At 39.6% G+C, this 26,969-nt stretch overlaps 1 protein-coding gene across 6 annotated transcripts in view; it reads right to left on the bottom strand.

The window, feature by feature from the left end:
- Positions 1-8,956: 8,956 nt before the first annotated feature.
- CD47 (CD47 molecule) overlaps positions 8,957-26,969 on the bottom strand; it is a 47,754-nt gene continuing 29,741 nt past the window's right edge. For 2 of the 6 annotated variants that reach the window (XM_070582818.1, XM_070582819.1), the window contains exons 4-11: positions 25,055-25,162; positions 23,754-23,846; positions 22,616-22,708; positions 21,207-21,299; positions 16,801-16,832; positions 15,398-15,422; positions 14,758-14,790; positions 8,957-12,860 (exon numbers count right to left, since the gene is read on the bottom strand). In XM_070582818.1, the coding sequence (XP_070438919.1) occupies positions 12,856-12,860; positions 14,758-14,790; positions 15,398-15,422; positions 16,801-16,832; positions 21,207-21,299; positions 22,616-22,708; positions 23,754-23,846; positions 25,055-25,162 (482 nt within the window). In that variant the 3' untranslated portion in view covers positions 8,957-12,855. The remainder of the gene's footprint in view (positions 12,861-14,757; positions 14,791-15,397; positions 15,423-16,800; positions 16,833-21,206; positions 21,300-22,615; positions 22,709-23,753; positions 23,847-25,054; positions 25,163-26,969) is intronic. The other 4 variants (XM_070582814.1, XM_070582820.1, XM_070582815.1 and 1 more) reach the window with 3 other exon arrangements.

Here is a 26,969-nt window from a genome sequence, read left to right as displayed (position 1 = left end):
TTTCTTTTCTTTTCTTTTAATGGTGCAAATGTGGTTTCAAACTTTGTGTACACCAAATAAAATCCACCCGCCTGTGGCCCATTTGTATCCCATCTTCTGCTCTGAATGTTGAAGGGGTATTGCCAAATCATTCCTTATTTGACATTCCAGGTACCCCTCCTCATGCAGCTGGGAGCCTTGGGAATCCTCAGTGACCAGGAGGGCCGTGTCTTTGAACTTGACTTGGGCCTTGCGTCCTTAAGGCATGCCAGGGGCTGGTGCAGGCTACACAGAGGTGCGATCTCTTTTGCTCCCCAGAACTTCTTTCCTGGGGTCTTTATGTCACCCTGAAGTAGTCACTGGGGCACTGACCCCTTCTGCAGGCCACCTGCTGACCTCTCCTTGTGTGGAGGTTAAAGATGAAACACTGTCCTGTTGTCCTCACTGACTTCATGGGAGATGACAGACCAGAAACACAGGGGTGAGCCCCTGAGGCCTCTGGCCAAGCCCCTCATTTCACACATACAGAAGGTGAGATGCAGAAAGCCCCGGCCACCACTCTGGGGCCCACAGCTCATCCATGACAGCTGAAGGAGGGCCTCCCAGGCTCCTGCCTCACCGTGCCACACTCTGTTTACTGTACATGCTGACCCTGCCTCCACCGTCCACACTCAGCCCCTGGAGACCTTCTCTAGAGGTTAACTGGGCACTGGGACTGCCTAAATGACTGAACTTCAGAGCTGAGGCTGGAAAAACTGGGGAAGGTCAGACGGAAAACTGAAGTTGGGGAAAACATGCAACACTTTCTCATTTCCTCTGGATGTGAGCAGGATTCACCTGAGACCCATCCAGAAAAGTGTCCGTTGCTTATTTTGCCGCCAGGGTCTGGGGTTACCCATGCCCATGGAGCCCATGCCAGGCAAATTCGACAGGGGCGCAGGCCTGGAGGAGGGTTTCCACGGGTCTCCATCAGTTTTCCCAGAGCCGCTGTGCCGGCCGGCCAGGGAGGCCAGCTCAGGTTCTGCGGAGACCTGCTCCACCTCCCACGGCTTCTCCCTCCATCCTCCAGCTCAGAGGGTTCCATCTGCTTGAGATTCAAATCCACACACTCCTCACTCGCGTGAAGGATTTGCTCCCCCCTAGGATTTGCTCCCCCCTGATGGAACGTATCCTGGCAGGGAGGGAGTGGTGGAAGGAATTGCTCATCCTATGCTTTCTAACCTGTGATCTGCTGTTTAATCCCAGCTAGCTCATTCTTTTAAATCACGACCTTCAGTTTTCTGTCCAACCACAACTTTTATAAAAAATTGTTCAGAAATGGGGAAATGTATGGATTTAGAGTTTTTTCTTTTCCTGCTTATGAAGGAGGTGGGGGAAGTAACATTATTAAATTCCTGATTGTATTCCACTAGAAACTTTTATACACCTTATCTCATGTGGGCCTCAAAACATTTCTGGAAAGTGTGATCACTATTTTTTTTTTTTTCCTATGTCACAAATGAGAAGATGAAAGTTCAGAGAAAGTAAGAAGCTTACTAAATTATATGCCCCAGCCTGGAGTGACTGTGTCTGTCCGGTCTGCTCCTGGCTGTTCTTGGGCCCTTGCGTAATGCCTGGCATGGTACAGGTGCTCAAGAAATGGTTGCTGATAATGTGATTTTCACAGGATGAAAGAGCCAGTGAGCGACGAGACCTTCATGAAAGATGAAAAAAGACCTTGTGGGATGGAGAAGAAAAGAAAGAGGTCTGTATAATTAATAGTGAAATAAGGAATGACTTTGATTTATATGTCACAACATCTTACTTTCAAGGATTTTGAGGCATTTGACAGTTATCTCACTTGTCTTTTCATCAATCCTGGCAATATTCCTGCCAGTGAGGGAACATGAGGCACGAAATGATTTAGTGAGGGCCAAACCCACAACTCTGGGACCGGTCGCAGTCATCTCCTGCTCCCCGGCCTCTCCTTCCTGCACCTCTCAAGTCTTCAAGACACTCTCTCTTCGGGGGTCTCTAGAGAGGGTGCCTCCCACCTCCACCGCACCCCCACCACTGAGGACGGACTATCACCGAACTGAGCAAGAGGATTAACTCAGATATTTCACTTTGGGCTCTTAGTGAGTAGATGGAGAGTAAATAATTTAGAAAATTGACTGTGGTAAGGTATTTAGACAAAGCAAATGGGGACAACCCTGAAAATCTGTCTTCTCAAAATCTGAGCTTTAATGCATACAGCATTGCCTAGAACATTGCAGGAAATTGAGCTGAGAAGAAGCAAAATCTCAAGTAAAAGCTTTGCTGAGCATTTCTGTGTTGCTTTTATTATCAGAAAAAACAACATACTAATAATTTTAGCTTTGCTTATAGTAGCCTGATATGGTATCTTTTCATCACAATCATGGGGTGAAAGTTATAGGGAAAATGGCTTTACAGTCATAACACTTCCAGGAGATTTCTGTATCCCAAATGGAAATCTCTAGACCTATAAACTGGAAGCTGTGAGGCGTTCACATGAGACTCCTAAATACACCCTTGCTACTTCCTGTCTTCAAAGCTTGTATGTGACACAGAAGTCTTGATTAAATACAGATGACTTTCTTGATTTAAGCAGCTCAGTAAGAAACTAGGCATAATTGGGTCTTGCTTTTAATTCAACATGCAGATATATATTTATTTATTTACTAGTTCTACCGAGATATTGCTTAATTTTCATCAATGTCATTGATGTTTTTCTTTCCATAGAACAACATTTTTGTTAATCTTGCTTGGATGCAATTAGTTGTGCTCTATTTATCTGACTGATTCCACGGTTAATTCTAGTGTAGAATCAATTCATTTATATTTTTCACTGCTCAGAACACCCTTCCCACTGAAAACTCACTGGTAATGCCATGATTCACAGTGTACCTTTATTTTGGGTGTAAGGAAGCAAGGGATTGGTTTGGAGGAAGAAATGGGAGGGAGGTGTCTATAAATACTCATCGTTTGGTAGCATGGAATGGCGATGTTCCTAATGAAGGATGCTAGTGCCCACTTTTTGATAGAATTGTGGGTGCTGTGACTGGCTCTCTGTGTTACTTTCTGTTCCCTCAGAGACAGACGACAGACTTAGAAAAGACTGCGGCATGGTTATTGCATTTCTAAACACCCAACAAACATAAACAGTGAAGCATCTTTTAATGGACTATGATGTGTTGATTCACCACACATCTCTGGCCAAGTTAGAAGTCAGGAGCTAAATCACTGACATATTAGGACGGTTCCAATCCCCTCTCTGTGGAAAGTATAGAATATGGTAAGATCAAAGGCTTAATAGACACCGTGCCTTAAAATGAATTTGGGGCCTTTCATCAAGCACTCTGTAAAGCAAGTTTCTGCGCTCTGATCAAAGGACTTAGGCCAGATCGCCCCACCTGGCATTCAATCCCCCCTTGAACTGGACATCGTCCCTGGCCATATGAGTAGGCGGACAAGAAGTAAGGAAAGGCCACTTCTAATTCACAGCCTGTCTCCAGCTGCCTTTTGTGCTTTCTATAGCCACCCAGAGGATCATGGAGCACAGACTCTAACCATTTTAGAGAAGAGAGTGGGCTGATGACAGTATAACCTAAGCCTTATCAAAACCCGTCTGCCTGGAATACTTCCATTTGTGAAATAATCTTTACTAGGCCTCAATATTTTCCACATCCATCTTCACTGCCATATACTTGGATTCGCTTCTGCTGGTTATTAGCCTACAGGCAGCTCCAAGTTTGTAATCATTCCATCTAGAGTGATTGGAGGGTCTGCTCTTAACACATTTTTGGAAGTCTTGAGAATCAGCCACTGACACGAATGAAAAAATGCGTGAGCTGAGTGATGTTGACAGGAAAAGTGGGGTCCCAAAGACCTTCCAGGTGCTACCAAGATCAACTCTTTCTCTTCCATTTTCTTTGCATTCCAAGAAAGGGTAAATAGGATTATCTGGTGCCTTTCTCTAATGTCAACTCCTGTCCTCTGGCTTCACCTACAGAACCAAGAGGGTGTCCTAGCAAGAATATTGTGTCCGGAGCGAGCACGTCTGCAGTGAGGTTGCACCTGTCCTGTCATTTTTATACTCCCATTTTATGTTCTATTTGCTTCTTTGGGAATAACGCAACACAGGAAGATACATATCCTAGTATACGTCAGGCTCATCTCTAGACTTTAATGCTAAATTCTTTCCCTCCTTGGCCAACATTTAATAAGAAGAGGACAAAGAGAAATAACTTACAGTTCCTGAGTGCTTGCTGGGCCAGGCACAGTGCTAAATACTTCACATGCATTATCTCATTTAATCTTTATTAGACAGATGAAGACCCAGAGGCACAGAGAAGTTAGGTTACTGCATAGGGTCACACAGCTGGTGAAGTGCAGGGTATGGGGTGCTCCGCCCCTGTGCATGTCATCTGTCTTCTAAGTGCCTGCACTGAGAGCCAGCTCCAAGGTCGACCAGGGGCTCAGAAGGTGCTATCTAGAAGCATAGCAGCATCTCCACTCCATAGAAAAAGGAACTATTCTCAGAAAACACTGACGCCTCTGTGGCCTTCTTTCCAGGGTAAGAATAAATGTGCTGAGCTATCCTTAAAGGCACTAATGACTGGCCTGCGGAACACCACCACGGCTCTTACTGCTTTCTGGGCTGCCACTCAGCCTGTTCTTTCTCTTCTGTACTTTCAGGCTAATAATTAGATTTAAATCCCTCACAGGACTCTAACCATCACCCCAGGGGGTTCTAGATTTCTTTACTATTGCTTGCAAAGATTTCGTTTAAAAAGAGCACTTTGAAACTATAAGTAAGTATACTCAGCAACAGCTTTTTAAAAAATCTATTATCTTGTTGAGTCTTTTGAAGAACACGTGCTCCTCTCTCTCCTCACCTTGAGAGAGCAACCCTTATTTTCATCTTCAATTTGAAGAATAAAAATACCCAGGAGGACCAGAGACCGGAGACTCATAAAATGTTGTTTTCGTTGGCACCTGTGTCACTGCCAGCTTCATTTGGACAGCATCCAGCCATTCAGAATGTGTTGACATAAGAATTTTCTTTTGTTTCTGTTTTTTTAAATAAATTTGGTTTCTACAGTGAAAATTATTCTGATGGCTTTGCTTCTCAAGGAAAAAAATTAAGAACTGTTCTTTATATGCATAAACCAATCTCTTGGCCTCAGTGCCCAGTAGCTTTGAGCAAGGCATTTAGAGGCAAGGTTTTGCCTAGAACTGTTTACCCTCCATTGTTCTGCTCTCCTCGGACGCCCACGCCGATCTGTGACAGCACCGAAGTGGTTGTGATCATGGAAAGCAGCTTTTCTCTGTGTAAGAATACCTGACCCAAATGGGGCACTTTAAATCCTTTGAGGAACACGACAGAGTCATAGAAATAAGGAGCTGGCTCAGGTGGGCATTGCTGGCCTCATTAACACATGTTAAAGCAACTGAGTGGCCCCAGGGGACCCAGTCACTCAGGAAAAATCTGTTCTGAGGCCTTCCTATCACTTTATATTATGTCGCCTTTGGAGAATCCCGGTGCTTTTGAGGAGGGAGGCAAGGAGCTGGCTGGTCTCTTGAAGTCTAGTCCACGAATACAGCAAAGGAAACTATTCCAGCCAAAAGGCCCAAGGAGGACATTTGACAACTATTCCAGTCAAATCCTTTGGCCAAATGTTTTCCAGGAGACTGTATTTAAATACTTTTCCAGAGACATAAAAATAACACAAGAGTATTTAATTTTTACCAAATGTATGGTTTTGGAAAAACTGAAAAAAAATTTTGTATAATTTCAGATCACAATTATTTTAGGCAAAAAATGCCCAATAATCTATCAATCAGCTTAAAGCAAACAAAAAGATTCCATACTTTTCTGGCAACTTTCTTTGAATGGAAGTGAGAACTATTGACATTTGTTGATGCTTTCACGTATAATCCCACGTAGGATCCAAGGTAATATTTTCTGTTCCATTTAGTAATAGCTGTTTCCAGAACAGTCTCTTGATAGCTAGGCTTATAGCTAAAGATATGAGAAGACATGGGCTCTATTGAATCCAGGATAATCAAATTTAGAAAAAATCCACGATACATACCTAGCCAGTTCAACTATGAGAATTAACACTTGATGACACTGCGACAAAGAAAGATTTCTTCAGGTAAACAAATATATGCATCCTCTAACTTGCAAAACCGAAGCTTATGAACACTACCAGCCGTTGGGGCCCGGGGGTTGGGTGGGTAGGGAGAGCCCACGGAAAGGGAAAGGCATTCCTGGAACCAGCCACCCAGGAGGCGGGGCTGGAGGCACACTCCCCGGCCGGTGGGGCAGCTTCTCCTACAACTACGAGGGAAAGAAGGGTAGCAGTGGGGAGAGCAAAGGTTCCAGTACTTTCCAGTTGCCCTCAGCATGAGAGATGTATCTCCCCACAGAATTTATACAATGACTGGTATGCACACAAAAGTTCCCATAGTGCAGCTTAACTACAGCACCCCAAAGCAAAGAATGTTTTTAATAAAAATGATGGAGAAAGCCTTTATGGACTGACCGAAAGAGATAAATTATTATTTACCTTAAAAATAAAGTTTCCATGGAAGACATACTCCACGTTTTAAACAAACACACTTAAACTTTGCAAACGATCCACTTGTTTAGGAGGTCTATCTGCTTATATGTTGTCAGTTTAAACTTGAGGAATTTCACAGATGACTCAAAGAAAATTAGGAAGCAAAATGACAGTTGTCTTTTTTGGAAAGCAGGTCAGTGATCAAATAAGATTATTTTAAGAGGAGGATCCCAGATCCAAGCACCAGGCCATGGTGTTGCAACATCTGACTATTATCAGAACTGAAAAGCTGCTGCTTTCTAGTCAAATGACTAAATAAATACTCATACACCACATAATGACGTTTTGGTCAATGATGGGCCACACATAAGATGGTGGTCTCATAAGATCAGTTGTAGCCTAGGTGTGTAGCAGGCCATACCATAGAGGTTTGTGTAAGTAAACCCTATGATGTTCGCACAATGACAAAATCGCCTAACGACACATTTTTCAGAACTATCCCTGTTGTTAAGCAACACATGACTGTCAATGACGGCTAATTACGTAGAGTTCTAATCGTTAAATCCACCCTCACTTCTAGGCAGGTGTAGAGCTTTCTTCAACATTCCATAATCAGTCTAACTATTGATAAATGGGGTTAAATACCTCATTTCCCTCTGACTAGATGGATGGGTACTTGAGCCCGAAGCTTATTTATGTAAAATAGACCCCGGAGCAGGGTTCCGGCCCACTCTCACTTCTACCACCACACACTGGAGGTTGGGCTTCAATTTCTGAGCCACTGGTGAAATCCTGTCCTACACGGATGGGGTTACCAGAATCCATTATTTTCTGAAGCTGTCAAACTCGAGGCCTTGAGCAGGAAAGCCGCGCACAAAAATAAAATCCCATTGCCTTTGGAAGCCTACCCCTCCGCGGGAGTTCCAATCAGGTTGAGTACGGTTCTGTGCTACACAGAGCAGCTTTCAGTGCGGGAGGTAGGCCATTAAATGCTTTCTGAACTCCATTAGTTACTCCTGCTGAGAGTGAAAAAGTCCTCAGAAATGCATAAAAATTAAATTGCTTATGAGGTAAGGAATGAGATGGTACTTTGCTGCCAAATATTATTTTCCGTTCAATTGGTCTACACTCACAAGCACAATGTGGAATAACAGAGCACATACCTGCGTGGAAGGCAGCACTGACTAGGAATACCTGGGCCTGAAAATCGAATGGCATCTCATCATCTGGTAATAATCTCGACTTGGCTTCAAGTTAACTTCCACTCTGTCCCCCATCCCCACCCTGGATGGAGCCCACCACCTCCATTCCATGCTGGACATGGGATTCAGGCCGGCCCAATCAGAGCATCATTGACCCTCGGCCTCAGTGACTAAGGGAGGGAGGCACGTGACCCAGTCAGAGCACCAAGGTGCGATGGGAGGTGGATGGGACTAGTGAGAGAGAGACGCACTCCTCCCTCCCCTCTGCTCTCCCCGAGCCTGGGAGAAGGCGGGTCTGGGGCTGCGATCATCTGTTTTGCCATCACACGCAACCTGTGAAGGAGGCAACAGGGAGGAGCAGAGCTGAGCGCTGGTGAGATGCTGGATCCTCATCACACTGTTCTGATCCAGTTGTACCTGTGAATTTTCAGGTACATTAGCCAATAAATCCCATTTTTCTTAGATTCAGGCTTTCTTTCGCTTGTAATCAAAATAGTCCTATTTGATAACCAATTAAAATAGAGAACCATTTTAATTTACATTTCAGTCTGGGAAGAGGCTCACCTCATTCTTCAGATAAGGAGGGATGCTGAGAGCAGGTAAGTGGCCTGCGGAGTGCTCTGCTTGTTGGTGGTACCGCAGGACTAGCACCCAGGGCTCCTGCTTTCTCATGAGGTGTTTTCATTACACCATGGGAAAAATTAACATGCTGGAGTTGTTCCAAACTTCTTTTATACATTTTTAACTTTTTTTTAAAAGATTGGCACCTGTGCTAACATCTGTTGCCAATCTTTTTTTATTTTTCTTTTCTTCTTCTCCCCAAAGCCCCCCAGTATGCAGTGGTATATTCTAGCTGTGAGTGCCTCTGGTTGTGCTATGTGGAATACCACCTCAGCATGGCTTGATGAGCGGTGCCATGTCTGGGCCCAGGATCCGAACCGGCGAAACCCTGGGCCGCTGAAGCAGAGCGCGCAAACTTAACCATTTGACCATGGGGCCAGCCCCTGTTCCAAATTTTTAATAAAACTTTGCTCTGATTAAAAGTTTACTTACCGGATATTATACTTTAAAAAAAGAATTTACAAATTACTATTTTGTCATCCTTTGCACTGTTACTTAGGATATGGACTTGCAAATACATTGATAAATTTCTCAGAAATGTGCCTGTGCTAGGCTATAGTGGCAATAGAGATAGCCCAACAAAAATAGCTTAAAATGTTTTATTAAGTATATATAATATTACAGGGCAATATTTACAAAGTTATGTTTTTTAAAATAAAAAAGTATCTTGGCAAAGATTGCAGATATTCAAAGCTTCAAACAGTGATAAATTGATTTAATACATATAAAAAAAACCTTTAACGGCAACACAGCTGTAAAACAACTTTGGTCTTTAAATCACTGCAAAAAATGGCTACTGACAAATAGCACACCTTTAATTGCTATGGAAAAAAGCCCCCAAGAGAGGATCTCGCACATAGCAACACTGGAGTTTTCTTTATTTCGAGTGGTTAATGGATATTTATACGGTGTGGGAACTAATTTCCAACAATGGCTTTTTGTAAATAATGCTCTGTTTAATAAAAACAAAAATCTCTCCCTCTCTCACCAACCCTGATAGCGACACTTTCAAGGCTCCACTGATGTCGCCTTTCAGAGAAGCTTATTACAAACACTTTTTTCCAAAAGGCTAAATTTATGGGAAAGTTGGTCTTCAACGATAAGAGCGAGCTGTCAAAAGCCAAAGGCAGGAAGACGTCCTGGTCACCGCTCAGCTCTTGAAAGTCACCTGGCTTCTCCCTCTTAGCCATGGAAAATGACTTAAAGGACCCCAGTAGGTGATGGCAGTTAGTGATTCTGAAAATAAAACACACGTAAAACTAATGTTTCTAAACAAACTCTCCATCAAATAAAACACAATAAGAAGATAAAGGTTGCCCAGCAACCATTTCTCTAGTTTCCAATGACAGGTAAATAAAGGAGTATGTATTTCCATACACCACAGCTCTCTATATTTGAATACCCATTTTAGGACAACAGAAATCTAGAAGGTGACATAGGACTTAATTCTTATTAATGAGATGGAGGAGTAAACATCACTTTTTGAGCTTTATTAACTCAAACCACAATTTGGTTGGTCACTTACTACATTGACTACAGCATCCTGAAAACAGCAATAGTCTCAATTACGGGATAGCCCCATTATTTTAATTCTGACATTCTCAGAAATTTAAACAGAATGGACCCGGAGTTTCCACGTGAAAAAATCATCACCTTTTAAGGTTTTCAGAGCATGTGAAATTTGTCGAAAAAGAAACTCTCTAGCTCACCCTATTAAAAATAGTGGGAAATCTACATACAGCCAACTTTCAATCATTAAACTTATGAACTGAGTGCCTAATGTATGCAAAACACTGCAGGAAGAGAAAGGAAGGAAAAAAGGCTCTTGCTACGAGTGGAGGAATTTTTAAATCCAGTGAGAAAAGCAAGACAAAAAGAAAAACTCAACAGAGCTAAGCAGAGACACATCAAGTAGTAGGAAAGGTAAGTAAGAGATGACAAGAGGCGGCTGCAAAGGAGAGCCGGGGGGAAGGGAGGGCTGGTGGATAATGTTTTGAAGGAGACAGAAAATTTTATTTGGCCAAAAAGGCCAGAAAGGTTGTTGCAAAAATGACAAATGGCATCACTCTGAGGACGTACAATAAATAAAAGTGAATGGAAGAGTCGATGGCAAAAATTGGGATCAGTGAGTAAAAAGCAGATTATGAGGGGAAACAGATGTATGATGCTCAAAACATTGTCAGAAATTCTAAATTGGTGTGACAGAAAATTGGGAGCCATTACAAGTCTGATTTAAAGAGAATGAACGGGCTCAATGATGCCCAAGCAAGAGGGCCCTGCTGCTGTGGTCCCTTTTCCGGAAGCTGACAACTACTAAGAGCAAGAGTTGATTTCGTCTGGCATCTCTCCGGCTACCTCTGTGCGTTGTCTAGGGCAATGAATGCCTCAGAAGACAGGTAGCATCCAAGAGAACACAAGGATGGATAAGGTCCAAGATTGAAATCAAATAAATGAGGAGTTACTGCGTATTGAAAGGTGCAACTTTAGTTTGTAAAAAAGTTTACTACAAAGATTTTCATACCTGACTTCTTCCAATAGAGAATAGGAATTGGGATCTTTTTCAAGTCCATCTGCTTCTTCCCTCCTTTCATAAAAATTGACTTCCAAAGTCACAAATGATATTAGTAAAACAAATATTTAGAAGGAAAAAGAGCAGCACGATCCATTGCATTTGTATAAAGAAATGCAGCTCCCTCTGCATATGATAATATTTTGGACAGCAACACAATTAGGGAAGGAAACATATTTTTCTTTTTTGCCCAAGAAGAGCTGTCTTCAGAGTGTGTTCAATTTTCTGAGAGGCATCAGCAAGGCATAAATTTAGGTTTGCATGGGCAAACCACTTAGTCCCAACCTAAAATATGACAATTAATTTGGCATAAAAGAGGCACATGGGAACATTCAGTGGACTGAGAAAGAACTACCAGTAATGCAAGTACAAATATGAATGTCTTACTATTACACAGACAGGAAGAATAACTAGTATTTTTAGAGGGTATTGGTGAGCAGTCAAAGAGCTTGGCAAATCACTTAGAAGTTTTTAAGTTTTAAGTGATCAAATATCCACATCAAATATAATTCCACCCAATAAAGATCTTTGTTTTTAAATGTTTTGACTAAAAGCATGAAATTAACATTTGCTCTCCTATAGGTATCACCCCACTGCTGTCCATACAGAAGATGCATGTGCCTATCATATACACGTGCACACACAAACACACACCCACGAAGAAGGAAAACGAGTGCTAATAATCTAAAAGTACTCCAGGCGACCACAACTGTCAGAATGTTAATCTTCTTCTAACGGGGGTAGGAAATGTTGGGGTTCTGTTTTACTTCTCAATCTCAGAGTCAGGGGAGTACGAGGCAGGACTACAGGAGGAAGATGATGAGTGTTTACCATGCTACACAGATACAACAGTAACAAAACCGCCCTTTTGAGGGCTGGCCTATTGGCGTGACGGTGACATACATTATGCTGCCATGCAGGAGACTCACAGTTCAGACCTCCATCTTGGTTTTTCATGCCCCAGGTCAGAAAAGAAGTGAAGAAACACTGTAGACTGTGCCTTCAAATCCGAGGAAGGGAATACATATGTTACAACCATCGCTATTTTTGTGTGAACATAGTTCTCTGAGAACTAGCCTGGCTCCTTTCTGCAATGACGCTACCGTGTCACTGGACCACATTCAAAGAGGAGAAAAGGTGCTACATCTTGTACAGCAGAAGCAAATAACAGGAGGACAAGACAGGGTTTAAAGTGTTATTTTGAATAAAAGAAAAACAAATCCATCAATAAAATTATCCTAAATCTGGAAAGGATGTTACACTGCATATTGGAGACAGAATGTGTGAATGGCAACCCCCAAGAATGAAGACCATGATCTCCATCAGAATCATATCACACGCAGGTGGCATATAAGATGTTCCCAACCAAATTCCCATTCGTACTTACTTTGCTATTCCCTTGACCCAGAAGCGGCAGACACATCATTCAGCTACCACCATAACTGCTAAAGCGGCTGCAAACCTGAGTTTGCTAAGGTTGGATGGAAGCCACTGTTTTTCATAGATATCTCTGGGTAACCACCAGGTTAGCACCAGGTAATTCTCATACTTGACCAATTTAGACTGGTGACCTAGAGTTAAGAGGCCCTGGGATCTGAAAGCCATCATTCTTGGAAGTTGCTCACTCTACTTTTGCCCCTAATTGAATAAAAATAACAACAAAAAACTAGATCTCAATTGGGCACACAACACAGATCATAATTCTTTTATTAACTAAATTACAAATGCTTTGAATAAAAACTTAATTGTAACAATCATTTAAAGGTCAATGATTTACTTTCTCCCATAGAGGAAAACCAGTTCCTTTTCTTGTTTTCTTCTCCGGAACAGTGAATCACGGCCATGGTGCTAAACACAAGTGTATTCCTTTCACATCTTACTATTCTCCAAATCAGAGTCCATCACCTCACTTCAGTTACTCTGGAAAATAGAAAAATAAACATATAATCGTTATTCATGTCTATTTTCTATGCATTAACAAGCTGATATATTTAAAAAATTTGGAATGGTTTCAGATATACAGTATGTAAAAATAGTATCCAGAAAAAGTACTTAATCTTAGATTTGCAAGGGTCATAGAAATAAACCAGGCAAATCATTAGCCTTTTTAGCTGCAGTAAGTAAAAGGCCAATGCCAAATGAAAATAAAAATCAACAAAGTCTGATAATCTCTGTTTGCTGGGTTAGCTGAGGAGAAGCCGAGAGATGTTGATTTTTCAAAGCAAAAGATATTGATCCTAGAATAACATTTGATCACATTCACTTTGGGTCTACATCATTCATTTAATGTAAGTGAAATAAACAGGTGATCACTCGTAAGTGAAAGAGGAAATGGCACTGTGGTCCCTAGGAAGGTACGGGGGACCTCTCTCACCGACCAGGCAGACACACCGTGAGCATCGAGCAGCTGTCAACAGGAAGAGGTCACCAGACAAACATTTTTTAAAAACCCAACAAATCCTAAACAGTTAAATATTAGCTAAATTAAGGGAATTTCGAAGGTCAGCATAGATTTAATGTGCTATGAATGCACAAAAACTCCTGTATCTCTTGATACAATGGCTCAAAAAAAGTCACATCTTAAGAGAAATTAACAAAGAAAGAGGCACTCAAGGTTCTTATACTGATTTTCTGAAAATGGAGAACAGGAGTTTAGTTTCTTCATACAACAATGGAAGAATGACACCACAGTAGGAAAAGGAAAGAATAAAGAAATGAAAATATAGAGCATCAGGATGTAAACACAGACTAACCACACTACAATTCCAGGTACCAGCTCTTTTTTTAATGTCATTTAATGTATTCCTACTAACTACAATTTTTTTAAGAGGGCAGTTGTTAGTATAACAAAACATGCATTTTTGTAATAAAGGCTGTAACACACACTTACAAAAGTGGGATCAGTCTATGACTCCTTCTTGAACACAACCTAAGCATCACTTTAAATTTTGTCCACTGATACACAATTGACGTGTTTTTAGTCTTATGCAAAAATTAATTGCACTCAGGGGAATACAGCCTCTTGAGTTAAATGCTGCACTTTGCCATGGAGGTGAGTAGGGAGGTCACAGACTTTAAAACAGTAAAACAGAAAACAAACTATTTCCATGATCAAGGGATGATTGTAAATATCAAAAATATGAAGAAATTTTGATATGATAAAAACACGTTATTAAAATGTTAACAGAACTGAAGTATTATAGCATGTTAAGGTGAAGTCAAAATGAATACTTCTAGCACTCAATATCTCAGACTTATTTATCTTTGGGAACTAACAAATATACGTCTTTGAAGTATTCAATAAAAATTGAAAGTTATTAGCCCAGATTTCCGAAAAAAGAAGAAAATGCAGGAGTGCCTAAGCATTTCTCTCTCTCTCTTTTTAAATCCTCTCCCACAAGATTATTAAGTCTCCATGGGTTAAATGCAACAAAATTGCAAGAAAAGCACAAAAGAAACTGTCAAGATGACTAAGATTTGTGCCAGATTATCTATGTGTCTTACAAAAAGTATTCTAAAGTTACAGTCACCGGACACTGCATTGGAAAAATGTTTTTGAAAAAGTAGTAATTTCTCTTTGCTATGAGCAACATGACTAAACACTCTGATTAGTGACACCCACAGCTTTTATGTCTTAGTTTTGCAATTTTTCACAGAGCAGATTTAAGTTTCATAAATCAAGAAAGGTAGACCTTTAAGATTTGGCAGTGTCCCTTTTATTTAAAAAAAAAAAGCCATACTTTTGAGAAGCTATTTTATTTCTTTTCAATGTCCATATTTTAACCAATCTCTAATGGTAGGTGCATTTTATACTCACCATCATTCATCATTCCTTTTGATTCTTTAAATGCTAAGAATTAGTAACAAGCCAAGCAGATAGTTAGTAAAGTTACACCATTAGAAATCATTTCTAAATAAGTAAACATGCAGCAATGTCATGCCAACTATTCCGCTGCTATAAAGCCAAATTAATTTTACGGCTATCATTTTATTACAAAGCCTTCCTGTGGATCATACCCAAAGGCTCCACGAAGGAAAAAAAGTTAGTTGGAAAAACAGATCTAGCTTTAGGGAGAAAGAGAGACGCCTGGTCCCATTGCATGGTGACAGACTGTATCTTTCTAAAATTTATACATCAGAAATTGAAATTGGCTGAGATTCTTCTCTACTGGGGGTGTTACACTTCATTTTGGCCAACATAAAAAGGCAATGGTCCCCTTGCCCAAATATCATGTGGCTAGCACCAGCAACTACTTAGTGCACAGAACAGGGTGAGAACATTACAAAAGCAATACTCGACTCTTGAGGAATAATCAAGAAAAGAGAGGTCAAGGTAAGAAAAAGAACTAGATTCTTCCCAAGGCGTAGACAGAGTATCCTAATTGCTTTGGGAGCCAGTTAAATAATGGTCTGGTAATGGATCAAGAAGAATATATAAGTTTGTAATAATCACATACCATTAAGGGGTTCCTCTACAGCTTTCTGGAAAATATTTAAAATATATTTACATAAAAATAGAATTTATTTCATGTCCTTTTATACTGAAATATATACGCTAACATTTAAACTATGTAGCAAGCAGTGAATCCTATCGTCTAAAGACACAACAAGGCAACAAAGGTTAAAAAAGCAAAGCTTGCCAAGCCTAGCTAATAGTTTAATAATAACTGTAATATTGTGCTCATATTCTTTTTCTATGCAGAATTTCCCATCCCACCCTGCCTCTCTCAGTTCAAGAAATCCTAACTTCTCAAAAAAATTACTAAAGCAGAAACATAAATAGCAAGATAATAAAGAACACAGTTAAAGAAGAGAAGAGAACGAAACAGAATCATTTTCAAGTCATGTAGATTGAACTCAGAAACAGGGAAAGAAAATGTACTAAGATTTAAGGGTCTGATGGTTGGGTTATCTCTAACGGAGACACTTTAAAAACTGCTGGCTCCTTGTGACCAGCGTAGCTATGGCACCAATCTTTTTAGAAGAAACACCTGTGGTAAGACGTCCCCTGCTCCCCTGCCCCTCAGGCATGTCTGTCGAGGCGTGTCAGATGCAGGGGCAGATGGACTCTCACTTCCTGCCACAGACAGGAGTCTTGCTTCTGGCATTCCAGATAGAGCTCTCATTAATCCTTTACAGGAAGATGAGTACAATATAGTACTTTCCAGATCTTATTTTCATAAAGTAGCTCTTGCGCCTTCACCATGATGAGTTTCTATAAAGGTTTTTTTCACCCATCTCATATATCCCCCTCAGTTTATCTCCTAAATTTCCCCCTTTTCTTGGAATTTTCTGAGACAGCTTATTAAGGTATCCAAAATATGGTGAAAACTATAGTTCAGTTTGGAGGAAGAAAGATGCTTATAAAATCAGGGAAGGAGGGAAACAAATCACAATTCAGAATAGATATTTTTCAGCAACACTCACATTTATTTTACAGATTTTTAATAAAATCAATTAAATATAAATCTCTCTCTCTTATTTTTAAACCTGAAATATCATTTTGTATATGTACACCAAATGGATCCAACAGGTGAGGCAATATATTGGAATCAGCTTCCTTCAGCAGAGATAATGACCATTATTCTCATACATAAACTTTCCAGTTCTGGGTGTAAGAAGTCAGCATAATCTTAACAGGAATCATTTATTCTCTCCACCCGTTGCTACTAAATGACCAAACATAGGTTTTAAAATAGAACTGGATCTATCCAGGCAAAGGTGATGAAATGACTTCAACCTTCCCTTAACTTGGTGTTACACTAAACAGACAGCAAAAGGACTCAATATCTCAACTACCATTCCTCAGTCTAAAGCATCGAGTGATCATGCCCAATTCATTTACGAAATTTAAACTTACCCTAGGAGGTTGTATAGTCGTCTGATTGGAAGCTGATAAAATCAAAAAATACGAAAATCAATTTAATAAATAAATTAAGGCAAAATAATGTTTAATTTTTAAGACAAAATGTTCAGAGCTAAAACTAGAGGTGCCAGAATCCACTGAATGAGTTCCAACTTTAATAGTCTATTAAAAAATACAAAACATTCTTGATTATATGCATTGATAGAATAACATGATGCAAATAATCCACCTATATCAAATGATAAAAATACACATTCTCTGATTTGGGCATGCCATATCTCCCCATAAACCAGCCGCTTGTTACACTTCATGGTGGAAAGGCATTGTCCTCTCCTCACCACTGTAGACTCTACATCCCTCCCTACTCCACCCAGCACACGGACAGGACGTGGCAACGACCAATCTCCACCTCCACTGCATCCCCATCCCGCGCTCAGCGCTCGTGTTCCTTGTAGCCTAGTCTTCTTTTGTCCTTCTTCCATCTTTCCAGTTTTCAAAGCTCCAGAGAGCTATGAAATTAAAGAAAATATTCAGGTCCCTCTGAGTTTAAAGAATTATTCTAGACAGCTAGGTTTAGTGACAAATAAGCCCTTCTCTGTGTATCTGTAGCTTTCTGAGTTACCCTTAACAGCTTCTAAATGGACTGGTTAATGAAACTGAAGGCATATAGGGCATGAAGAAAGTGACAAAAGTGAAAAGAACTGCCTGAGTTACATAGAGAAGAAGAGAGAACTTCCTTACAAAACCCAAGTGAGAAGGTCCCAGAGCAGCTAAAACCAGTCCTAAATATAGAATCAGAGTCCTACAGATAGAAACACATCAACCGGCAACATCCTGTGAATCCCTCTGTAAGAGGGTGATGCTACTGGATACAGCAGTCAATTCCACCGTCCTCTGGATTGGATGACAGCACTGGATTTGCTGATGAGCAGACTGAGGCAGGCCCCCCAGAAGTGCTCTCGTGTTCCATGCTATTTATTTACTACCACTCCTCCACATCCACTCTCTCAAGCTTCCAAAGCTGATAGAAAACAGGGGTGAGACCTGACCCAAGGGCAGCCAGTCTACAGGCTAGCCAGACACAACTTACTTCAACTAAACCATGTCCTACGTCTATGTTCTATCAAGAAGAAAAGAACTGGATAGCTATGTAAATTTCTGATTAGTAACGTGAAGGGTCAGAGGTAAGATTTAGAGTTATATTTTTGAGTTCATAAATTTATTTATCAGAATTAGTATCAAGAACTGCCAAGTAACTCCTTTACTACCCTAACAGTTTCAATTCTCAGGCCCAAGGAACATCATATTTGACTAGCCCATTCCGGAAAAAAGAGATCGACAAAGAACAGTCACTCAAAAGGACATCAGTCAGCCGTGCTCCTTCTAATATTATAAAACCAAACAGTGCAGAAGTTAATTTCACTTGAGTTAATCCTCTCCAATGGGCATATGTCCTATGTGCCCAAAGAATGACTGTGATTTATCCGTTGCTACCACATGCCTAAGGCATCGACAGCCACATATATATATATATATATATATATATATATATATTTTTAAACCACAAGCCGTGAGCATTCCATATGAGCTCACTTGCAAAGCTTCTTCTTGATTTGTTCTTCTCTCCCTGAAACACTTGACACATGCCATATATATATGTCTAGGTTTTGAATTTTCAGCAATATTTTTTCTATTCATATCAGTCACCTCTCCCCAACAATGGGTAAGAAAATATCACTGAATTTTATATACGTATTCCGTGTCATCCTAAAATATCTGAGAAGTTATGGTAAATATGGTTTCTGACTGCTAGTAGGTTGATTTGTATCAAAACACGATCATATGCCCTTATACTGAATTAAGTGATAACGGCTTAAAAAATGCACAAGAATTGACCTTTATAAAGAATGGCTCTGAACACCGCATACAAATAACAAGCACAACTTTGGAGAGTTTCATCAGTTCCTTCTAACCTTCTACATGCTCTCACATTGTTATTGTTCCCAGCCTCTAATTTCATTTCATAAAATTTAAATGCTTCTAGCAACAACAAAAAAAATCCAATACAGTTAAAAAAGAAGACCATAGAAAATGAAAGTTAAAACTACTCTTTAAAGTAACAATTAAGGTTACAAATTTAAACTTGGAAATAGTGAAAATCATAAAAGTGAAACTTCTCATGGGGACATTAACTTACTCTTACAGAGACAGATTGGATTTTTTCTTTTAAAGTATCTGAGGATTTTATTGCATTTAAGTCAAGACACATTCGTTAGGCTTTTCCAAAAGAGAGCATCTGCAATGCGTAAAAATTATTTTGGAAACATTTACAGTTTTTACTTCCTGATACAAATTCTCAAATTTGCAACCTTAACGTTACATATATACTCAGATTTAGATACTCAGATTCTACAGGAGAAACACGAACTTTCCTAGTCTACCACATTATCTAAAGACCAGCTTTCCTGTACCTTTTCTGTTCGTGCCCTTCAACTGACTGAAGGAGTGCCTCTGAACTCTGGCATCAGACAAGTTGACTGGAAAAGTTAATTTAGAATATTCTCAACATGTCAATAAAATTGGACTAAATGCTTAATTTACATGTGGTATGTTTATATGTTAAATTATAATAAAAAAAATTGGGGGAGTGTCTCAGGATTTCCCTTTCAGTTCGATTTTAACGTGGGAACAGTATGTTTGTAATTCGACTGGTTTCACAGGCCTCTTAGGGATGTAAGCAATGGAGAAGTGGGGTGGGGAGAGCAAGGCAAGGGGATGGCAGCTAGACATGCCTATTCCCACCTGAGTCCGCATCTCCAGACCTAGACAATGCCTATTTCCACTTGAGTCCGCATCTCCAGACCTATGGGCATCTGTGCTGAACGTCACTCTTTGTTAGACGAGGAAGATGTTGGAGGAGTGTGGGAATAAAAGGGAGGGCAATCCAGATGAGGGGAAAAAAGAGCAAAGAGCCGACCATCAGTCAAAGACACCTAATACCACATCACGCTGTGCTGGTCCTACAGGTCACACTGTCCTCAAGCATTCATAGGGAGCAACAGAACCAGCAGGGTCATCTTCAAGAATCAGACAAATGGTGAGTACAAGACTCAACAAAAACAGAGCACGCCTCCACATTCACAATGTGATCCTCATGACAGCTCCCAAACAGACGCCGTTCTGCTCTGGAAGTCTTAATTCTGTTTTTTGGCCTTATGAGGCCTGAACTAAGAACATTTCATTGAGGTAACAATTATAACTTATAAACACATAAACTAAAGATAGGTAGATTTTAGTTAAGAATTTTAATTGTTTATCCAATAAGCGTTAATTAAAGAGGGACAAAGAATATACAACACAATTGAACTGAATGATCGATCAGTCAGAAAAAGCTAAAGTTCAGAAATGAAAGTAAAATTTCTTTGCCAGGACCATGCAAGTCATAGGGGAAATTATGTCACTACAACAATTTAAAGTTTGTATTCATTTTTAGAGACACATACAGCGAAGTTCACCTAAACCAAAGCAGAAACATTGATTTTTTTACTCCACTGATTTGTAACTTTTGATTATTTTGACCAATGTTTAAGTATTTGCACTACTTCATAAATAAATAACAGAGTTTTTTTAAAGGGAGATTAATATAAACCAGATTGTAAGGAACATTTTTAGCTTAAGTAAGACGACATACTAGTTTTGGGCACCATCAATAGCATCTATTTCTATATATGTATAAAAATACATAAAGAACCTGTTATTTGAAAATTGGCAGATTAAATACAAAGTTTACAAACAATAAGATAATTCTACACTTACTAATAATTGATTTTAAAAATAGTAAAAGCCTAAATTTTAAAACTCAATGTTTTTATTACATTGGTTTTAACCAAAAATATTTTAAAGTCAAGTGTGAGGGGACACTGCTCTTTAGTTAACAAAAGTGATGGATTTTGAATTTCGATTCTTGTCTACTTAGGGACTCCAGGTCTGGGGACAGTCTGCAAGAAGAGCAAGTGACAAACAGGTCCCTTTGAGAGAGCTCTGTCACAGAAACAACGGCCAAGTGAAGTCCTCTTGTATTAATTAAAATGAATCCTCAACAATCTCTCCTTTTACTTAGTATAAAAACATCTACACATTCTAAAACATAAAGCCATTTTCTTTTAAACTATTTTATCACCTAAACTTTTAATTTAGTCATGTCTTCTACTTTTTTTCATTACCCCCAAATCATTCCAACTTTATTACTTAAAAGATATAGCAGCATTCAGTGCGTTTTCTTATTTTTGGAGTTACCAATATATTCTTTAGGGCTACACTATAAGAAGTAACCAAAAGCATTTTCCAAATTATATATTTGAAATTCTTGACATAGGCTAACAAAAATAAGGTTGACTTACCAGCTAATTTCATATAAATTAATCCAAATAATTCTGCTAGAGCTATAATACCCAAACCTGAAATCAGAAGAGGGCCATGCACTGGGGTGCACTCTGTAAAAACAAACGAAATTTTACATTAGAAATTCACATGAAATAACTGATCCTAATTATCAAGAAACAAAAATTATCTATATACGTTCATCAGCATTAGCAAAATGTCTAAAATTTATTATTATTAAAAAAAGAAATTATTAAAAGAAAAAAGAAACAAAATGAAAAAAAAAGAAAAAAGCCTTTGTTTGCATAAGATGTACCTTATCATATCAGGACTAATGGAAAATGGTGTGTAAAGCCTAAGGCTACAACCAATTGGAGCCTGGTTATTTCAAAAGTTCTCCCATAAATACAGGTCCAACAGGTTAGCTCTGGAACCATCAGCTGACAAGCCATATACAGCCAATATTCTCATGGCGATGTGGAAAGTATTATTATCAGCTGGGCAGAGTGGGTGTGGGGGGACCCGGGGGAGTGAGAGATAAAAAAGGAAAGCTCACAACACCAAATGCTGGCGAGGACACGGAGGAATAGGCATTTTCATTCAAGGCTGGTGGGAATGCAAAATGGTACAGCCACTTTGGAAGACAGTTCGGCAATTTGTTACAAAACAAAATATATTCTTAACATACAATCCAGCAATTGCAGTCCTTGGTATTTACTCAAATGGAGTTGAAAATTTACGCCTACACAAAAACCTGCACGTGGAGGTGAGCGGATAAGTAAACTGTGGTACATCCACACTACGGATTATTATTCAGTGCCACAAAGAAATGAGCTATTAAGTCACAAAAAAACATGGAAGAACCTTAAATGCCTACTACTGAGTGACAGAAGCCAATTTGAAAAGGCTACATACTGTATGATTCCAACTACAAGACATTCTGGAAAAGGTACAACTACAGAGACGATAAAAAGATCAGTGGTTGCTAGGGGTTTAGGGGGAGGCAGGATGACTGGCAGAGCACAGAGGATTTTTAGGGCAGTGCAACTTGTCTCTATGATACTACGTCTACGACTATGCTCCACGTCATTATACATTTATGAAAATCATAGAACATACGGCACCAACTGCAAACCCTAATGCAAACTACGGACTTTAGGTGGTAATAATGTGGCAACATAGGTTGAATGATCTTAACAAATGTACCACTCTGGTGGGGGATGTTGATAATGGAGGAAGCTGTGAGTTGTGTGGGGTATATAAGAACTCTCTGGACTTTCCACTCAAATTTGCTGTGAATCTAAAACTGCTCTAAAAAATAGCCTATAAATTTAAAAAGAAGAAAAAAAAATGAAAGAGGAAAACAGAGCTCCGTCCAAGAGAAATCCCCAGTAAGACAAACTAGGACTAGAGAAAATGTGACCCTTACCTGTGATACAGAGGCTAAGTCCATCCACAGCGAGCACAAAGCCTAGCCCCTGGAGGATCAATATGGCAATGGTGAAGGCGGTCATCCTGAACGCTGGAGGGGGGAAAAGCATGTTGAGAGTGTTGGAGAAGCACTCAGTCCTGCTGGTATTCCGTGCAATCAAGAACAACAGCCTAGGACCAAAGACTGAGTCTGGAGCTCCTTGCCAGATGGGAGATGCTTCCCCAGGGATCTAAACCTTGTCTTCAACACAAACAGTCAGCTCCGCATTCACACATTCAGCAGCCTTTTATTTTCACAGTGAGCTGAGCTGGACTGGCAGTTTTTACCCAAAATCTTAGAACACTGCTGCTTTTACCACATCCGTGCGTTTTACAATATGAATGGCTATTAGGCATGGCTTTGCCACATGCACACAAAATGGCACCAGTAGAGAGAACCATTACGTACACATGCCACTGTAAACATCATAAACTTTATCTTCTGCATCTAGATCTGTGATTTTATAACAAAGTGATACCTTTCCAATGCACAGCAAGCCAGAGACAGGCTCTAAGGCCAAGAGTTAGATGTGCAAACAGAGAAAAATAGACCCTTTAATAGTAGCGAAAATATGTCAGTGATTTACTCCCAAAATGCAGTGAAAATGATACCAATTATAGGTTGGATATCTATATCATCTTTTAAAACTACAATGTTAAGATTTGCCAATAGTTAAGAAAGATACATTTCCACTATTTGTGATTTATAACCCTATTTTGTAGAACTCGTTTTTTTAACAGAGAGACTTAGCAAAAAAGAGAGAGAGCATGTTTAATATCTACTCGTAATTTCAAAAAACTGTAATAAGAATGTGAAGATAATCATTAATAAATTATACAGCATAATTTTAAAAATCTACTGGTTGGCATCCAATATATACGAAAATTACTTTTTACAAAATAATTGAATATCTTGAAAAACTAAGCTAACCTTAAAATTAATCCATATGAGGAAAACGTCACTAAGAATAGCTTAGGAAATCTTTTAATAAACCAACTTTTACTGAGTTGTTCAAAAAAATACAAGAATATCTCAAACAAAATTCCATTTTTTACATGAAAAAGATGGGTCAAATCATGTCATAACAAATACTCACATATCATAAATACACAGTACTGAAGTAATATTAATGCTGCTGTGGGTATTACAAGTAAACCAAGTCCACAAGCATTCTTTGTTGAAAATTCACCTGTCAATAAACAAAAATATTTAAAATCTTTTCCTACATACTTCCTACTCTACTGGAAGTTAAAGTACTTAATTGATTAAATGTATGAATCTCAATACTACTCTTATAAACTGCAAAAGGTTTAAAAATGTTTCCCCTGAAACTTTGCACAAAGCGTCACTATTTTTTGATTATTTAAGACCAAACTTAAGACATTTAAATATCAACATCTAAGTCTCAACGTGTCAAAACCTTGAGTTGGCTCCACTTCCTTCTTAACTACCTTACAGGATTCCAGTGACCCACTGGAGTCTTCTCTTACCATTCCCTTCATTTTCTATATTCAATCTATCCCAAGTCAAAACAGTTGTTCTTTCCAGTTGTCTTCTGAATTCATCTCTTTCCTCCCCACGTCCTCACTAACTCCAGCTGCAAACAGAGCTGCCAAATTTATGTTCCTAAACATGACACCTATACTGTATTCTGCTCAAAATACAACAATGGCTTTCCAGGTCTACACTTTGAGACCCAGACCATCTCTGCTGCACACCCTTATTTCCCATGCTCCAAATGCAACTGCTGTTTGAGACAGATTTTTTTCCCCACATTCATTCCCACTGCCATGACTTGGCCAATGAAGCTTGTCTCTGTGGTGGGTTGCATGGTGGACCTAAACATACAACCACCTCCCAGTCCTCAGAATCTGTGAATATGAACTTATATGGCAAGAGAGTGAATATTACATTATACAGCAAAAGATATGATTAAGTTAGGGATCTTGAAAGGAGGAGATATTCTGGATTATCCAGGTGGGCCCTACGTTCAACAACAAGTGTCTTTGTAAGAGAGAGGCAGAGGGAGATTTGACCCAGACACAGAGAAGACACAGAGGAGAGGAGGCGGCAATGTGACCATGGAGGCAGAAGTGGAGTGACGCTGCCACAAGCCCAGGAGCTGCAAAGATCTGTCAGCAAATACCAGAAGCTAGAAGAGGCAAGGAATGGATTCTCCTCTAAGGCCTTGGGAGGGAGTGTGGCCCTGAGGCCATCTTATTTCAGACTTCTGGCCTTCAGAACCATGAGAGAATGTCTATTACTTTAAGATCCCTAGTTTGTGCTAATTCACTACAGCAGCCCTAGGACTCTCATACGAACCCCCCCACCCCCACTTCCCGGAACACCCCCATCTGCATCAATCCTGCCTTCCTTCATAGTAACTGGGCATCTTACCTGGGACAAACAGAATGGCTCCAACGATGACATCTATAGTGAGCACCAGTCCAACAACAAATATAAAAATGATTTTCTTCTTTGTATCACTGGATTTATATTTAAGTGCTTAAAAAAAAAAACAAAGAATTACAGGAACTCAATCACAAGAAGTGAAGCCTTATAACTTATAAAGTGCAGAGACAAACTGATAACTTACTAGAATTGAATAGCCTTTGCGGGACAACTCCTTCACATCATGTCAAGCCACCCCAAATCTTTTTCATAGTTAGTCAACGGCTAAATAGCGTCATGACAGTATAAATATGGATGCTGAATTTATAGGCAATGCTTTATTCCCCTACACTTTAAAGAATGAAGTTATACACATTAGGCTTTCCCAATCGAGGCATTATTAACGTTTGGGGCCAGATAAGTTTTTGCTGTGGGGGGACTGCTCAGTGCATTACCGAACGTTTAGTGGCATCTCTGGCCTCTACACACTAGATGCCAGTAACAGCCTCCCAGCCGTGTCAATCAAAAATGTCTCTAGACATTGTCAAATGTCCCCTGAGGAGCAAACCTGCCTCAGATTTACAACTGATATACATATGCTGTTGGGAAATACTGGCTAATTAGTCATACTGAAAAAATGAGAACTTTTGTTCTACCTTATACAAAATTAGTAAACCATCTGGAAATCTGGATATTTTATTTTGAAAAAGTAGAATAAACTTTGGACAAATCACACCCTCTTGAAATCCTGAGAGGGAGGGGAAATGCTTAAATTCTTCAACTGAAATAATTTCATCAAAATAAACTATAAGTACTCAAGAGGATTCATCATCCACGTTATTGGTTTTGATTCCAGCTTTACTGCCAAGTATCCAGTACCTTCCATGAAAGAACAGTGTAATAGATAACCCTAAATATATTCTATCTTTTACTATATGTTTTCGGTTTTGTTTGGTAAATATTAACTTTTCACCAAGAAAGCTGTTAAAAGTAACCTTAAAGCAGACTGAGTAGTGGAGAGAAACAGAGTGCGTGATTGAAATTCTGCTGTGTTTCACCCACACATGGTGTTCTTCATGCCATTAATTAATGTGTGACTGTTGTGAGGGAGAAATTTTTTTAAATGTTATAGTCAGCATTTAATTTGTTTGTTTGTTTGTTTGTTTAAAGACTGGCACCTGAGCTAACAACTGTTGCCAACTTTTTCTTCTTCTTCTTCTTTTTCTTCTTCTTCTTCTTCTCCCCAAAGTCCCCAAGGACATAGTTGTATATTCAAGTTGTGAGTGCCTCTGGTTGTGCTATGTGGGACGCCACCTCAGCATGGCCTGATGAGCCATGCCAGGTCCGCGCCCAGGATCCGAACCTGCGAAACCCTGGGCCGCCCAAGTGGAGCGTGCAAACTTAACCACTCGGCCACAGGACCAGCCCCTAATTTGCTTTTATATTTTATTTTTAAATATTTTACATTTATATTTAATATTTTATAATTTTTGCATTTAATAATTACAAACAGATCAAATACAGTAAAAACAACAAATAACCCCCTAAACGACTGTGATAAAATCTCTGTTTAGGTATTGTAACCCAAGGTGATCGTATAACCTATGGTTAAGGTGATTAGGGTATAACATAGGCAAGCTGAAATCTCTGCCTATTCAAGACTTTAGACTGTTCTCTCAATTTTACTCTCTTCAGGGGGAGATGGAGGGCTGAGCAATAATCAGTCCTGAAGGAGAGTAACTGAAGTCCACACAAATCAGAAAAGAGAGACAAACAATATGGCAAGTTCCCCAAGCTCTCACTGATCCATCCAGCCTTGGAACTTAGGTGCCTCTGACTCAGTCACGTCCCCACCTTCTTCCAGGACACGGATTTTCACAGCTTTCCTATTTTCTACGTTCAAATTGGCAAGGATGAAACT

Source organism: Equus przewalskii, chromosome 18 (genome assembly GCF_037783145.1).
Source record: "Equus przewalskii isolate Varuska chromosome 18, EquPr2, whole genome shotgun sequence".
NCBI lineage: Eukaryota > Metazoa > Chordata > Mammalia > Perissodactyla > Equidae > Equus > Equus przewalskii.
The sequence above is the reverse complement of the archived record's forward strand: the minus strand, read 5'-3'. Positions and strand labels throughout refer to the sequence as shown.